Below are 15,642 nucleotides of genomic sequence, written 5' to 3' on the forward strand. Positions count from 1 at the left end.
TTTTCGAGTCCCTCCACATTTGCAATCAAATGCCGGAATTTTCCCCACCTTAGGTATCACACTCTGCTTCCTCCAGAAAGTGGAGAGCCTTCACTTCTTTGTGATATCTTTCAAACAAGCCACTTCAGAAAGGATCACCTACACATACTAAGCAGCTCACGTTATAGACAGAAGCGTGCTACATGGCAGACCAATCCAAACTATTATATCAGCCAATCATGGCTAGCAGGAAGGTTCCTCACTTTTTCTGTGGCTAAACCAACTGGGCTCGTAATTTAACAATTTCATTGGCATTTACAGATGGCAGACAAGTTTGTTTTTAAGGCAAATTAAAGTTCACATGTTCCAGAAGGCATTTCTGCCCAATAAACGCATTTTGATAAACATTTAAAAAATGACATTCAAGTGCTGCTCCTGTGAAGTAGTGACGCACGATATACGCCTAGTTTCCTGAAACGACTCACATATATTATTGGTGCTTGGTACCCATTCGGCTGTGCAGTTATGAAATGCAACGTTGTTTATTTCTCTCTGGTCCTGTTGTTTTTCCTCAAATATGCCCTAATGCAGTGCTTAGCATTGGTTACCACACTGCATATCAACCATATCATGTTACTGATGTTGAGTTTGTTAATGGCAGCATAATTCACCCTCTATCTTTATCTCTCTCTCTCTCTCTCTCACTCTCTCACCCTCTCCAGCTTCGTGCCCATGCAGTGAACATGAATGGTGAGCGAGTGGAGAGCCCCATAGACCTGTACATCTATGTCATAGACATGAACGACAACCGGCCTGAGTTCAAGAACCAGGTCTACAATGGCTCTGTCGACGAGGGCTCCAAGCCAGGTAAACACAGGGATGGATGGAACATTGTCTCTTTCTCACTGACATGGACAGAAGAATGTTCCTACATAAATCACACTGTAGAGAATAGTGAGTTTTACAGCAGTCTTTGCACACTACTTAGCTGTTCTGCGTGAGAAAAATGGAGCCCGTAGAGAATAGAGGTTGACCGATTAATCGGAATGGCCGATTAATTAGGGACGATTTCAAGTTCTCATAACAATTGGAAATCGGTATTTTTGGACACCAATTTGGCTGCTTTAAAAAACAATGTTTATTTCATCTTTATTTAACTAGGCAAGTCAGTTAAGAACACATTCATATTTTCAATGACGGCCTAGGAAAGGTGGGGTAACTGCCTTGTTCAGGGGCAGAACGACACATTTTTACTGGGGATTCAATCTCTGGGATTCAATCTTGCAACCTTACAGTTAACTAGTCCAACGCTCTAACCACCTGCCTCACGAGGAGCCTGCCTGCTACACAAATGCAGTAAGCCAAGGTAAGTTGCTAGCTAGCATTAACCTCTCTAGGGTATGTGGGACGCTAGCATCCCACCTGGCCAACATCCAGTGAGATTGCAGAGCGCCAAATTCAAATACAGAAATACTCATTATAAGAATTCAGAAAAGATACAACTATTTTACATAGGTTTAAAGATTAACTTCTTGTGAATCCAACCACGGTGTCAGATTTTTAAAATGCTTTACTGCGAAAGCATACATTACAATTATTTGAGAACATAGCCCAGCAGACAAGTCATTACAAACAGTAACCGGCCAAGTATAAGAGTCACACAAGTCAGAAATATAGATACAATTAATCACTTACCTTTGATGATCTTCATATGGTTGCACTCAAAAGACATTCATTTATTCAATAAATGTTCCTTGTGTTCGATGAAGTCTCTCTTTATATCCGAAAACTAGTGGAAGGCATAGGAACTGCAATTTCAGTCCTAATTCAATGGATACTGTAATGGCATTGAATAGAAAACTACAACAACATCAAAAAATCCTACTTCCTGAATGGATTATTCTCTGGTTTTCGTCTTCCAAATCAGTTCTGTTATACTCACAGACATTATTTTAACAGGTGTGGAAACTTTAGAGTGTTTTCTATCCAAATCTACTAATTATATGCATATCCTACAACCTAAAACTTATTACCTGGGAATATTGAAGACTCATATTAAAAAGAACCACCAGCTTTCATATGTTCTCATGTTCTGAGCAAGGAACTTAAACGTTAGCTTTCTTACATGGCACATATTGCACTTTAAATTTCCTCTCCAACACGTGGTTTTGCATTATTTAAATCAAATTGAACATGTTTCATTATTTATTTGAGGCTAAATTGATTTTATTGATGTATTATATTAAGTTCAAATTATCATTATTACAAATAAATAAATAAATAAAAATCGGCCGATTAATCAGTATCGGCTTTTCTTGGTCCTCCAATAATCGATATCGGAAAAATCATACTCGGTCGACCTCTAGTAGAGAATACCATTTGGAGCATTTGTGTTTTTTTTTATAGATTGATTCAGTTTCACATTCCACTTGATTTAGCCCAGAGGCATTTGCTCAGATGGAGAGCTTCAGTCCTGCAGTGTGCTCATTTAGCTAGCTCTACTGTTGGCTGCATGGCCATAAAGCTGTGGATGGTGTGGCTGGAGATGATACGGCGATTAAATTTACCACGCTTTAGCTGCAGCTCCACTGACTCATTTGATTTATTCCCTCACAGTGGAGAGAAAGGCTGATGAGCCAGGTCATATTGCACTAGAGGTGATCTGAAATCTGAAGAGGTGTCCAGGTGCTACGTGCACTTTCATTTTCTCACTAACTCTCTCTTTCGTTTTCCTTTTTCAACCTGAAGCGATTTTAATACAAACTCCGCCACCCCAACACAGACACACACGCACAAGCACACACACACACACGCACACATCACCAATCCTTGGCAGTAGCATGCGTGACATTCAGCCGAACAATAATCATAAAAAAATAGTTTTGGTATTCAGAGCTCCAGTGGATTCAATGGGAAGCCAATTACAGAGTTGAATTAGTTTTCAAATTAAAGACTCATTTAGGCCCCTAATCCTGTCAGGCACAGAGTAGACGCCCGTACAAAGGGTCCACATTAAGCCCCCTAAGAACACCCCGTAATGAAATTACCCAGGCAATGGGTGACACAGTGTGATTCTCCAGAGATAGAGAGAGAAGAGATAGAGGGAGAGAGAGAGAGATGGGTGAAAGATTGATAGTCTCCCTAGTTGGAACCAAATGCAAAGCCGCTCTCTGTCTGTCCTTTATCCCTCACTCTGTTCCTCTGCTCTTTCTTCCTTCCCTTTCTCTCTGAGTCCTTTGGAATCCAATTTCTCTCTTCTTGGCCCCATTGACGAATGTTCCTTTGAAATGTAATGGAGTTTGAAATGGTGGCTCGGCTGGAATTATCTCTGGACGGAGCTTGTCACTGGGATGATATCACTATTTCTGATAATAACAATTGGATGGAAATTACTGGTGGAGAGGAGAGCAGGCAGATGGAGAGAGAGAGGGAAAGAGACAGCTGGAGAGAGAGAGGGGGGGGATGGAGAAATTAGAAAGGCGCAGATACTGGGACAGAGAGAGAGAGAGGAGTATAAACAGAGACAGAGAGAGAGAGAGGAGTATAAACAGAGACAGAGAGAGAGAGGAGTATAAACAGGGACAGAGAGAGAGTGGAGTATAAACAGGGACAGAGAGAGAGTGGAGTATAAACAGGGACAGAGAGAGAGTGAGGAGTATAAACAGGGACAGAGAGAGAGAGAGGAGTATAAACAGGGATAGAGAGAGAGAGAGAGAGAGAGAGAGGGGGGTATAAACAGGGACAGAGAGAGAGAGAGGGGCATAAACAGGGACAGAGAGAGAGAGGAGTATAAACAGGGACAGAGAGAGAGGGGTATAAACAGGGACAGAGAGAGAGAGAGAGAGGAGTATAAACAGGGACAGAGAGGGAGAGAGAGGAGTATAAACAGGGACAGAGAGAGAGAGAGAGAGGAGTATAAACAGGGACAGAGAGAGAGAGGGGTATAAACAGGGACAGAGAGAGAGAGGGGTATAAACAGGGACAGAGAGAGAGAGAGGAGTATAAACAGGGACAGAGAGAGAGAGAGAGAGAGAGAGAGAGAGAGAGGAGTATAAACAGGGACAGAGAGGGAGAGAGAGGAGTATAAACAGGGACAGAGAGAGAGAGAGGAGTATAAACAGGGACAGAGAGGGAGAGAGAGGAGTATAAACAGGGACAGAGAGAGAGAGAGGAGTATAAACAGGGACAGAGAGAGAGAGGAGTATAAACAGGGACAGAGAGGGAGAGAGAGGAGTATAAACAGGGACAGAGAGAGAGAGAGTGTAAACAGGGACAGAGTGAGAGAGATGAGTATAAACAGGGACAGAGAGAGAAGGGAGTATAAACATGGACAGAGAGAGAGAGAGAGAGGAGTATAAACAGGGACAGAGAGAGAAGGGAGTATAAACAGGGACAGAGAGAGAGGAGTATAAACAGGGACAGAGAGAGAGAGAGGAGTATAAACAGGGACAGAGAGAGAGAGTAGTATAAACAGGGACAGAGGGAGAGAGAGGAGCATAAACAGGGACAGAGAGAGAGGAGTATAAACAGGGACAGAGAGAGAGAGAGGAGTATAAACAGGGACAGAGAGAGAGAGGAGTGTAAACAGGGACAGAGAGAGAGAGGAGTGTAAACAGGGACAGAGAGAGAGAGGAGTGTAAACAGGGATAGAGAGAGAGAGGAGTATAAACAGGGACAGAGAGAGAGAGAGGAGTATAAACAGGGACAGAGAGAGAGAGAGAGGAGTATAAACAGGGACATAGAGAGAGAGGAGTATAAACAGGGACAGAGAGAGAGAGAGGGGTGTAAACAGGGACAGAGAGAGAGAGAGAGGAGTATAAACAGGTACAGAGAGAGAAGGGAGTATAAACAGGGACAGAGAGAGAGAGAGGAGTATAAACAGGGACAGAGAGAGAAGGGAGTATAAACAGGGACAGAGAGAGAGAGAGGAGTATAAACAGGGACAGAGAGAGAGAGAGGAGTATAAACAGGGACAGAGAGAGAGAGGAGTATAACAGGGACAGAGAGAGAGAGGAGTGTAAACAGGGACAGAGAGAGAGAGGAGTGTAAACAGGGACAGAGAGAGAGAGAGGAGTATAAACAGGGACAGAGAGAGAGAGAGGAGTATAAACAGGGACAGAGAGAGAGAGGAGTATAAACAGGTACAGAGAGAGAGAGAGGAGTGTAAACAGGGACAGAGAGAGAGAGAGGAGTATAAACAGGGACAGAGAGAGAGAGAGGAGTATAAACAGGGACAGAGAGAGAGAGGAGTATAAACAGGTACAGAGAGAGAAGGGAGTATAAACAGGGACAGAGAGAGAGAGAGAGGAGTATAAACAGGGACAGAGAGAGAGAGGGGAGTATAAACAGGGACAGAGAGAGAGAGAGAGAGGAGTATAAACAGGGACAGAGAGAGAAGGGAGTATAAACAGGGACAGAGAGAGAGAGAGAGGAGTATAAACAGGGACAGAGAGAGAGAGAGGAGTATAAACAGGGACAGAGAGAGAGAGAGGAGTATAAACAGGGACAGAGAGAGAGAGAGGAGTATAACAGGGACAGAGAGAGAGAGGAGTATAAACAGGGACAGAGAGAGAGAGGAGTGTAACAGGGACAGAGAGAGAGAGAGGAGTATAAACAGGGACAGAGAGAGAGAGAGGAGTATAAACAGGGACAGAGAGAGAGAGGAGTATAAACAGGTACAGAGAGAGAGAGAGGAGTGTAAACAGGGACAGAGAGAGAGAGAGGAGTATAAACAGGGACAGAGAGAGAGAGAGGAGTATGAACAGGGACAGAGAGAGAAGGGAGTATAAACAGGGACAGAGAGAGAGAGAGAGGAGTATAAACAGGGACAGAGAGAGAGGGGAGTATAAACAGGGACAGAGAGAGAGAGAGGATTGTAAACAGGGACAGAGAGAGAGAGGAGTGTAAACAGGGACAGAGAGAGAGAGAGGAGTATAAACAGGGACAGAGAGAGAGAGAGGAGTATAAACAGGGACAGAGAGAGAGAGGAGTATAAACAGGTACAGAGAGAGAGAGAGGAGTGTAAACAGGGACAGAGAGAGAGAGAGAGGAGTATAAACAGGGACAGAGAGAGAGAGAGGAGTATGAACAGGGACAGAGAGAGAAGGGAGTATAAACAGGGACAGAGAGAGAGAGAGGAGTATAAACAGGGACAGAGAGAGAGAGGGGAGTATAAACAGGGACAGAGAGAGGAGTATAAACAGGGACAGAGAGAGAGAGAGGAGTATAAACAGGGGACAGAGAGAGAGAGAGGAGTGTAAACAGGGACAGAGAGAGAGAGAGGAGTATAAACAGGGACAGAGAGAGAAGGGAGTATAAACAGGGACAGAGAGAGAGAGAGAGAGGAGTATAAACAGGGACAGAGAGAGAGAGAGGAGTATAAACAGGGACAGAGAGAGAGAGAGGAGTATAAACAGGGACAGAGAGAGAGAGAGGAGTATAAACAGGGACAGAGAGAGAGAGAGGAGTATAAACAGGGACAGAGAGAGAGAGGAGTTTAAACAGGGACAGAGAGAGAGAGGAGTATAAACAGGTACAGAGAGAGAGAGAGAGGAGTGTAAACAGGGACAGAGAGAGAGAGAGGACTATAAACAGGGACAGAGAGAGAGAGGAGTATAAACAGGGGACAGAGAGAGAGAGAGGAGTATAAACAGGGACAGAGAGAGAGGAGTATAAACAGGTACAGAGAGAGAGAGAGGAGTGTAAACAAGGACAGAGAGAGAGAGAGGAGTATAAACAGGGACACAGAGAGAGAGAGAGGAGTATAAACAGGGACAGAGAGAGAGAGAGGAGTATAAACAGGGACAGAGAGAGAGAGAGGAGTATAAACAGGGACAGAGAGAGAGAGGAGTACAAACAGGGACAGAGAGAGAGAGGAGTGTAACAGGGACAGAGAGAGAGAGGAGTGTAAACAGGGACAGAGAGAGAGAGAGGAGTATAAACAGGGACACAGAGAGAGAGAGAGGAGTATAAACAGGGACAGAGAAAGAGAGGAGTATAAACAGGTACAGAGAGAGAGAAAGGAGTGTAAACAGGGACAGAGAGAGAGAGAGGAGTATAAACAGGGACAGAGAGAGAGAGGAGTATAAACAGGGACAGAGAGAGAAGGGAGTATAAACAGGGACAGAGAGAGAGAGAGAGGAGTATAAACAGGGACAGAGAGAGAGAGAGGAGTATAAACAGGGACAGAGAGAGAGAGAGGAGTATAAACAGGGACAGAGAGAGAGAGAGGAGTATAAACAGGGGACAGAGAGAGGGAGGAGTATAAACAGGGACAGAGAGAGAGAGGAGTGTAAACAGGGACAGAGAGAGAGAGGAGTGTAAACAGGGACAGAGAGAGAGAGATGAGTATAAACAGGGACAGAGAGAGAGAGAGGAGTATAAACAGGGACAGAGAGAGAGAGGAGTATAAACAGGTACAGAGGAGAGAGAGGAGTGTAAACAGGGACAGAGAGAGAGAGAGGAGTATAAACAGGGACATAGAGAGAGAGGAGTATAAACAGGGACAGAGAGAGAGAGAGGAGTATAAACAGGGACAGAGAGAGAGGAGTATAAACAGGTACAGAGAGAGAGAGAGGAGTGTAAACAAGGACAGAGAGAGAGAGAGAGAGAGGAGTATAAACAGGGACAGAGAGAGAGAGAGAGGAGTATAAACAGGGGACAGAGAGAGAGAGGAGTGTAAACAGGGACAGAGAGAGAGAGAGGAGTATAAACAGGGACATAGAGAGAGAGAGGAGTATAAACAGGGACAGAGAGAGAGAGAGGAGTATAAACAGGGAGAGAGAGAGAAGGGAGTATAAACACGGACAGAGAGAGAGAAGAGAGGAGTATAAACAGGGACAGAGAGAGAGAGGAGTATAAACAGGGACAGAGAGAGAGAGAGGAATGTAACAGGGACAGAGGGAGAGAGAGGAGTATAAACAGGGACATAGAGAGAGAGGAGTATAAACAGGGACAGAGAGAGAGAGAGGAGTATAAACAGGGACAAGAGAGAGAGAGAGGAGTAAACAGGGACAGAGAGAGAGAGGAGTATAAACAGGTACAGAGAGAGAGAGAGGAGTGTAACAGGGACGAGAGAGAGAGAGGAGTATAAACAGGGACAGAGGAGAGAGAGGAGTATGAACAGGGGACAGAGAGAGAAGGGAGTAAACAGGGACAGAGAGAGAGAGAGAGGAGTATACANGGACATAGAGAGAGAGGGGAGTATAAACAGGGACAGAGAGAGAGAGAGAGTTATAAACAGGGACAGAGAGAGAGAGAGAGTAAGAAACAGGGACAGAGAGAGAGAGGATTGTAAAAAAGGACAGAGAGAGAGAGAGGAGTATAAACAGGGACATAGAGAGAGAGGAGTATAAACAGGGCACAAGAGAGAGAGAGGAGTATAAACAGGAGGAGAGGAGAGAGAAGAGTATAAACACGGACAGAGAGAGCGAGAGAGAGAGGAGTCTAAACAGGGACAGAGAGAAGAGGAGGAGTATAAACAGGGACAGAGAGAGAGGGAGTATAAAACAGGGCACAGAGAGAGAGAGGAGTATAAACAGGGACAAAGAGAGAGAGAGGAGTATAAACAGGACAGAGAGAGAGAGAGGAGTATAAACAGGACAGAGAGAGAGAGAGGAGCATAACAGGGACAGAGAGAGAGGAGTATAAACAGGGACAGAGAGAGAGAGGAGTGTAAACAGGGACAGAGAGAGAGAGAGGAGTATAAACAGGGGACAGAGAGAGAGAGATCATTGTAAACAGGGACAGAGAGAGAGAGGAGTATAACAGGGACAGTGAGAGAGAGAGGGAGTATAAACAGGGACACAGAGAGAGAGGGGAGTATAAAAGGGACAGAGAGAGAGAGAGGAGTATAAACAGGGGACAGAGAGAGAGAGGAGATAAAACAGGTACAGAGAGAGAGAGAGGAAGTGTAACAGGGACAGAGAGAGAGAGAGGAGTATAACAGGGACAGAGAGAGAGAGAGGAGTATAAACGGGACAGAGAGAGAGGAGTATAACAAGGGACAGAGAGAGAGAGGAGTATAAACAGGGACAGAGAGAGAGAGAGGAGTGTAAACAAGGCACAGAGAGAGAGGAGTATAAACAGGGACAGAGAGAGAAGAGGAGTATAAACAGGGACAGAGAGAGAGAGAGGAGTATAAACAGGGACAGAGAGGAGAGAGAGGATAAACAGGGACAGAGAGAGAGAGGAGTATAAACAGGGACAGAGAGAGAGAGGAGTGTAAACAGGGACAGAGAGAGAGAGGAGTGTAAACAGGGACAGAGAGAGAGAGAGGAGTAAAACAGGGACAAAGAGAGAGAGAGAGAGGAGTATAAACAGGGACAGAGAAAGAGAGGAGTATAAACAGGTACAGAGAGAGAGAGAAAGGAGTGTAAACAGGGACAGAGTGAGAGAGAGGAGTATAAACAGGGACAGAGAGAGAGAGAGGAGTATAAAACAGGGACAGAGAGAGAAGGGAGTATAAACAGGGACAGAGAGAGAGAGAGAGAGGAGTAAACAGGGAGAGAGAGAGAGAGAGGAGTATAAACAGGGACAGAGAGAGAGAGAGGAGTATAAAACAGGGACAGAGAGAGAGAGAGGAGTATAAACAGGGACAGAGAGAGAGAGAGGAGTATAAACAGGGACGAGAGAGAGAGGAGTGTAACAGGGACAGAGAGAGAGAGGAGTGTAAACAGGGACAGAGAGAGAGAGATGAGTATAAACAGGGACAGAGAGAGAGAGAGGAGTATAAACAGGGACAGAGAGAGAGAGGAGTATAAACAGGGGACAGAGAGAGAGAGGAGTGTAAACAGGGACAGAGAGAGAGAGAGGAGTATAAACAGGGACATAGAGAGAGAGAGTATAAACAGGGACAGAGAGAGAGAGGAGTATAAACAGGGAGAGAGAGAGAAGGGAGTATAAACACGGACAAGAGAGAGCGAGAGAGAGAGGAGTATAAACAGGGACAGAGAGAGATAGAGGAGTATAAACCAGGGACAGAGAGAGAAGGGAGTTAAACAGTGTAAAGCAGGGACAGAGAAGAGAGAGGAGTTAATAACAGGATACAAAGAGAAGAGAGGAGTAAACAGGGACAGGAGAGAGAGGAGTATAAACAGGGACAGAGAGAGAGAGAGGACATCAAAACAGGGAAGAGAGAGAGGGAGTATAACAGGGACAGAGAGAGAGAGGAGTGTTGTAAACAGGGACAGAGAGAGAGAGAGGAGTATAAACAGGGACAGAGAGAGAGAGATCAGTGTAAACAGGGACAGAGAGAGAGAGGGAGTAAAAAAAGTATAAACAGGGACAGTGAGAGAGAGGGGAGTATAACAGGACACAGAGAGAGAGAGGAGTATAAACAGGGACAGAGAGAGAGAGGAGTATAAACAGGGGACAGAGAGAGAGAGGAGTATAAACAGGTACAGAGAGAGAGAGAGGAGTGTAAACAGGGACAGAGAGAGAGAGAGAGGAGTATAAACAGGGACAGAGAGAGAGATAGGAGTATAAACAGGGACAGAGAGAGAGAGGAGTATAAACAGGGACAGAGAGAGAGAGAGAGGAGTATAACAGGGACAGAGAGAGAGAGAGGAGTATAAACAGGGACAGAGAGAGAGAGGAGTATAAACAGTACAGAGAGAGAGAAAGTAGGTAAACAGGGACAGAGAGAGAGAGAGGAGTATAAACAGGAGAGAGAGAGAAGGGAGTATAAACACGGACAGAGAGAGAGAGAGAGGAGTATAAACAGGGACAGAGAGAGAGAGGAGTATAAACAGGGGACAGAGAGAGAGAGAGGAATGTAAACAGGGACAGAGGGAGAGAGAGGAGTATAAACAGGGACATAGAGAGAGAGGAGTATAAAACAGGGACAGAGAGAGAGAGAGGAGTATAAACAGGGACAGAGAGAGAGAGGGAGTATAAACAGGGACAGAGAGAGAGAGGAGTATAAACAGGTACAGAGAGAGAGAGAGGAGTGTAAACAGGGACAGAGAGAGAGAGAGGAGTATAAACAGGGACAGAGAGAGAGAGAGGAGTATGACAGGGACAGAGAGAGAGGGAGTATAAACAGGGACAGAGAGAGAGAGAGAGAGTATAAACAGGGACATAGAGAGAGAGGGGAGTATAAACAGGGACAGAGAGGAGAGAGAGGAGTATAAACAGGGACAGAGAGAGAGAGAGGAGTATAAACAGGGGACAGAGAGAGAGAGGAGTGTAAACAGGGACAGAGAGAGAGAGAGGAGTATAAACAGGGACATAGAGAGAGAGAGGAGTATAAACAGGGACAGAGAGAGAGAGAGGAGTATAAACAGGGAGAGAGAGAGAAGGGAGTATAAACACGGACAGAGAGAGCGAGGAGAGAGAGGAGTATAAACAGGGACAGAGAGAGAGAGAGGAGTATAAACAGGGACAGAGAGAGAAGGGAGTAGTAAACAGGGACAGAGAGAGAGAGGAGTATAAACAGGGACAAAGAGAGAGAGAGGAGTATAAACAGGGACAGAGAGAGAGAGGAGTATAAACAGGGACAGAGAGAGAGAGAGGAGCATAAACAGGGACAGAGAGAGAGGAGTATAAAACAGGGACAGAGAGAGAGAGGAGTGTAAACAGGGACAGAGAGAGAGAGAGGAGTATAAACAGGGACAGAGAGAGAGAGATCAGTGTAAACAGGGACAGAGAGAGAGAGGAGTAATAAAACAGGGACAGTGAGAGAGAGGGGAAGTATAAACAGGGACACAGAGAGAGAGAGGAGTATAAACAGGGACAGAGAGAGAGAGGAGTATAAAACAGGGGACAGAGAGAGAGAGGAGTATAAACAGGTACAGAGAAGAGAGAGGAGTATGTAAACAGGGACAGAGAGAGAGAGAGGAGTATAAACAGGGACAGAGAGAGAGAGAGGAGTATAAACAGGGACAGAGGAAGAGAGGAGTATAAAACAGGGACAGAGAGAGAGAGAGAGAGTATAAACAGGGACAGAGAGGAGAGAGAGGAGTATAAACAGGGACAGAGAGGAGGACGAGAGAGTATAAACAGGTACAGAGAGAGAGAAAGGAGGTAAACAGGGACAGAGAGAGAGAGAGGAGTATAAACAGGGACAGAGAGAGAGAGAGGAGTATACAGGATACGAGAGAGAGGAGAGGAGTGTAAACAAGGACAGAGAGGAGAGAGGAGGGTATAAACAGGGACAGAGAGAGAGAGAGGAGGTATAAACAGGGACAGAGAGAGAGAGAGGAGTATAAACAGGGACAGAGAGAGAGAGAGGAGTATAAACAGGGACAGAGAGAGAGAGGAGTATAAACAGGGACAGAGAGAGAGAGGAGTGTAAACAGGGACAGAGAGAGAGAGGAGTGTAAACAGGGACAGAGAGAGAGAGAGGAGTATAAACAGGGACAGAGAGAGAGAGAGGGGAGTATAAACAGGGACAGAGAAAGAGAGGAGTATAAACAGGTACAGAGAGAGAGAAAGGAGTGTAAACAGGGACAGAGTGAGAGAGAGGAGTATAAACAGGGACAGAGAGAGAGAGGAGTATAAACAGGGACAGAGAGAGAAGGGAGTATAAACAGGGACAGAGAGAGAGAGAGAGAGAGTATAAACAGGGACAGAGAGAGAGAGAGGAGTATAAACAGGGACAGAGAGAGAGAGAGTATATAAACAGGGACAGAGAGAGAGAGAGGAGTATAAACAGGGACAGAGAGAGAGGAGGAGTAACAGGGACAGAGAGAGAGAGGAGTGTAAACAGGGACAGAGAGAGAGAGGAGTGTAAACAGGGACAGAGAGAGAGAGATGAGTATAAACAGGGACAGAGAGAGAGAGAGAGGAGTATAAACAGGACGAGAGAGAGAGGAGTATAAACAGGGGACAGAGAGAGAGAGGAGTGTAAACAGGGACAGAGGAGAGAGAGGAGTATAAACAGGGACATAGAGAGAGAGGAGTATAAACAGGGACAGAGAGAGAGAGAGGAGTATAAACAGGGAGAGAGAGAGAAGGGAGTATAAAACACGGACAGAGAGAGCGAGAGAGAGAGGAGTATAAACAGGGACAGAGAGAGATAGAGGAGTATAAACAGGGACAGAGAGAGAAGGGAGTATAAACAGGGACAGAGAGAGAGAGGAGTATAAACAGGACAAAGAGAGAGAGAGGAGTATAAACAGGGACAGAGAGAGGAGTATAAACAGGGACAGAGAGAGAGAGAGGAGCATAAACAGGGACAGAGAGAGAGCAGTATAAACAGGGACAGAGAGAGAGAGGAGTGTAAAACAGGGACAGAGAGAGAGAGAGGAGTATAAACAGGGACAGAGAGAGGAGAGATCAGTGTAAACAGGGACAGAGAGAGAGAGGAGTATATAAACAGGGACAGTGAGCGAGAGGGGAGTATAAACAGGGACACAGAGAGAGAGAGGAGTATAACAGGGACAGAGAGAGAGAGAGGAGTGTAAACAGGGACAGAGAGAGAGAGGAGTATAAACAGGGACAGAGAGAGAGAGGAGTATAACAGGTACAGAGAGAGAGAGAGGAGTGTAAACAGGGACAGAGAGAGAGAGAGGAGTATAAACAGGGACAGAGAGAGAGAGAGGAGTATAAACAGGGACAGAGAGAGAGAGTATAAACAGGGACAGAGAGAGAGAGAGGAGTATAAACAGGGACAGAGAGAGAGAGAGGAGTATAACAGGGACAGAGAGAGAGAGGAGTATAAACAGGTACAGAGAGAGAGAAAGGAGTGTAAACAGGGACAGAGAGAGAGAGAGGAGTATAAACAGGGACAGAGAGAGAGAGAGGAGTATAAACAGGTACAGAGAGAGAGAGAGGAGTGTAAACAAGGACAGAGAGAGAGAGAGGAGTATAAACAGGGACAGAGAGAGAGAGAGGAGTATAAACAGGGACAGAGAGAGAGAGAGGAGTATAAACAGGGACAGAGAGAGAGAGAGGAGTATAAACAGGGACAGAGAGAGAGAGGAGTATAAACAGGGACAGAGAGAGAGAGGAGTGTAAACAGGGACAGAGAGAGAGAGGAGTGTAAACAGGGACAGAGAGAGAGAGAGGAGTATAAACAGGGACAGAGAGAGAGAGAGGGGAGTATAAACAGGGACAGAGAAAGAGAGGAGTATAAACAGGTACAGAGAGAGAGAAAGGAGTGTAAACAGGGACAGAGTGAGAGAGAGGAGTATAAACAGGGACAGAGAGAGAGAGAGGAGTATAAACAGGGACAGAGAGAGAAGGGAGTATAAACAGGGACAGAGAGAGAGAGAGAGGAGTATAAACAGGGACAGAGAGAGAGAGAGGAGTATAAACAGGGACAGAGAGAGAGAGAGGAGTATAAACAGGGACAGAGAGAGAGAGAGGAGTATAAACAGGGACAGAGAGAGAGAGGAGTATAAACAGGGACAGAGAGAGAGAGGAGTGTAAACAGGGACAGAGAGAGAGAGGAGTGTAAACAGGGACAGAGAGAGAGAGATGAGTATAAACAGGGACAGAGAGAGAGAGAGAGGAGTATAAACAGGGACAGAGAGAGAGAGGAGTATAAACAGGGACAGAGAGAGAGAGGAGTGTAAACAGGGACAGAGAGAGAGAGAGGAGTATAAACAGGGACATAGAGAGAGAGGAGTATAAACAGGGACAGAGAGAGAGAGAGGAGTATAAACAGGGAGAGAGAGAGAAGGGAGTATAAACACGGACAGAGAGAGCGAGAGAGAGAGGAGTATAAACAGGGACAGAGAGAGATAGAGGAGTATAACAGGGACAGAGAGAGAAGGGAGTATAAACAGGGACAGAGAGAGAGAGGAGTATAAACAGGGACAAAGAGAGAGAGAGGAGTATAAACAGGGACAGAGAGAGAGGAGTATAAACAGGGACAGAGAGAGAGAGAGGAGCATAACAGGGACAGAGAGAGAGGAGTATAAACAGGACAGAGAGAGAGAGGAGTGTAAACAGGGACAGAGAGAGAGAGAGGAGTATAAACAGGGACAGAGAGAGAGAGATCAGTGTAAACAGGGACAGAGAGAGAGAGGAGTATAAACAGGGACAGTGAGCGAGAGGGGAGTATAAACAGGGACACAGAGAGAGAGAGGAGTATAAACAGGGACAGAGAGAGAGAGAGGAGTGTAAACAGGGACAGAGAGAGAGAGAGAGGAGTATAAACAGGGACAGAGAGAGAGAGAGGAGTATAAACAGGGACAGGAGAGAGAGAGGAGTATAAACAGGGACAGAGAGAGAGAGAGGAGTATAAACAGGGACAGAGAGAGAGAGAGGAGTATAAACAGGGACAGAGAGAGAGAGGAGTATAAACAGGTACAGAGAGAGAGAAAGGAGTGTAAACAGGGACAGAGAGAGAGAGAGGAGTATAAACAGGGACAGAGAGAGAGAGAGGAGTATAAACAGGGACAGAGAGAGAAGGGAGTATAAACAGGGACAGAGAGAGAGAGAGAGGAGTATAAACAGGGACAGAGAGAGAGAGAGGAGTATAAACAGGGACAGAGAGAGAGAGAGGAGTATAAACAGGGACAGAGAGAGAGAGGAGTATAAACAGGGACAGAGAGAGAGAGGAGTGTAAACAGGGACAGAGAGAGAGAGGAGTGTAAACAGGGACAGAGAGAGACAGAGGAGTATAAACAGGGACAGAGAGAGAGAGAGGAGTATAAACAGGGACAGAGAGAGAGAGGAGTATAAACAGGTACAGAGAGAGAGAGGAGTGTAAAC

At 45.6% G+C, this 15,642-nt stretch overlaps 1 protein-coding gene across 1 annotated transcript in view; it reads left to right on the forward strand.

The window, feature by feature from the left end:
• Positions 1 to 15,642, forward strand: part of LOC109869525 (cadherin-4) — a 187,390-nt gene that overhangs the window by 82,511 nt on the left and 89,237 nt on the right. Inside the window, exon 4 of the mRNA XM_031804093.1 lies at positions 702 to 846. Coding sequence (XP_031659953.1) covers positions 702 to 846 — 145 coding nt within the window. The remainder of the gene's footprint in view (positions 1 to 701; positions 847 to 15,642) is intronic.

The sequence above is a fragment of the Oncorhynchus kisutch genome, linkage group LG24, assembly GCF_002021735.2.
Source record: "Oncorhynchus kisutch isolate 150728-3 linkage group LG24, Okis_V2, whole genome shotgun sequence".
NCBI classification, from domain to species: Eukaryota; Metazoa; Chordata; class Actinopteri; order Salmoniformes; family Salmonidae; genus Oncorhynchus; species Oncorhynchus kisutch.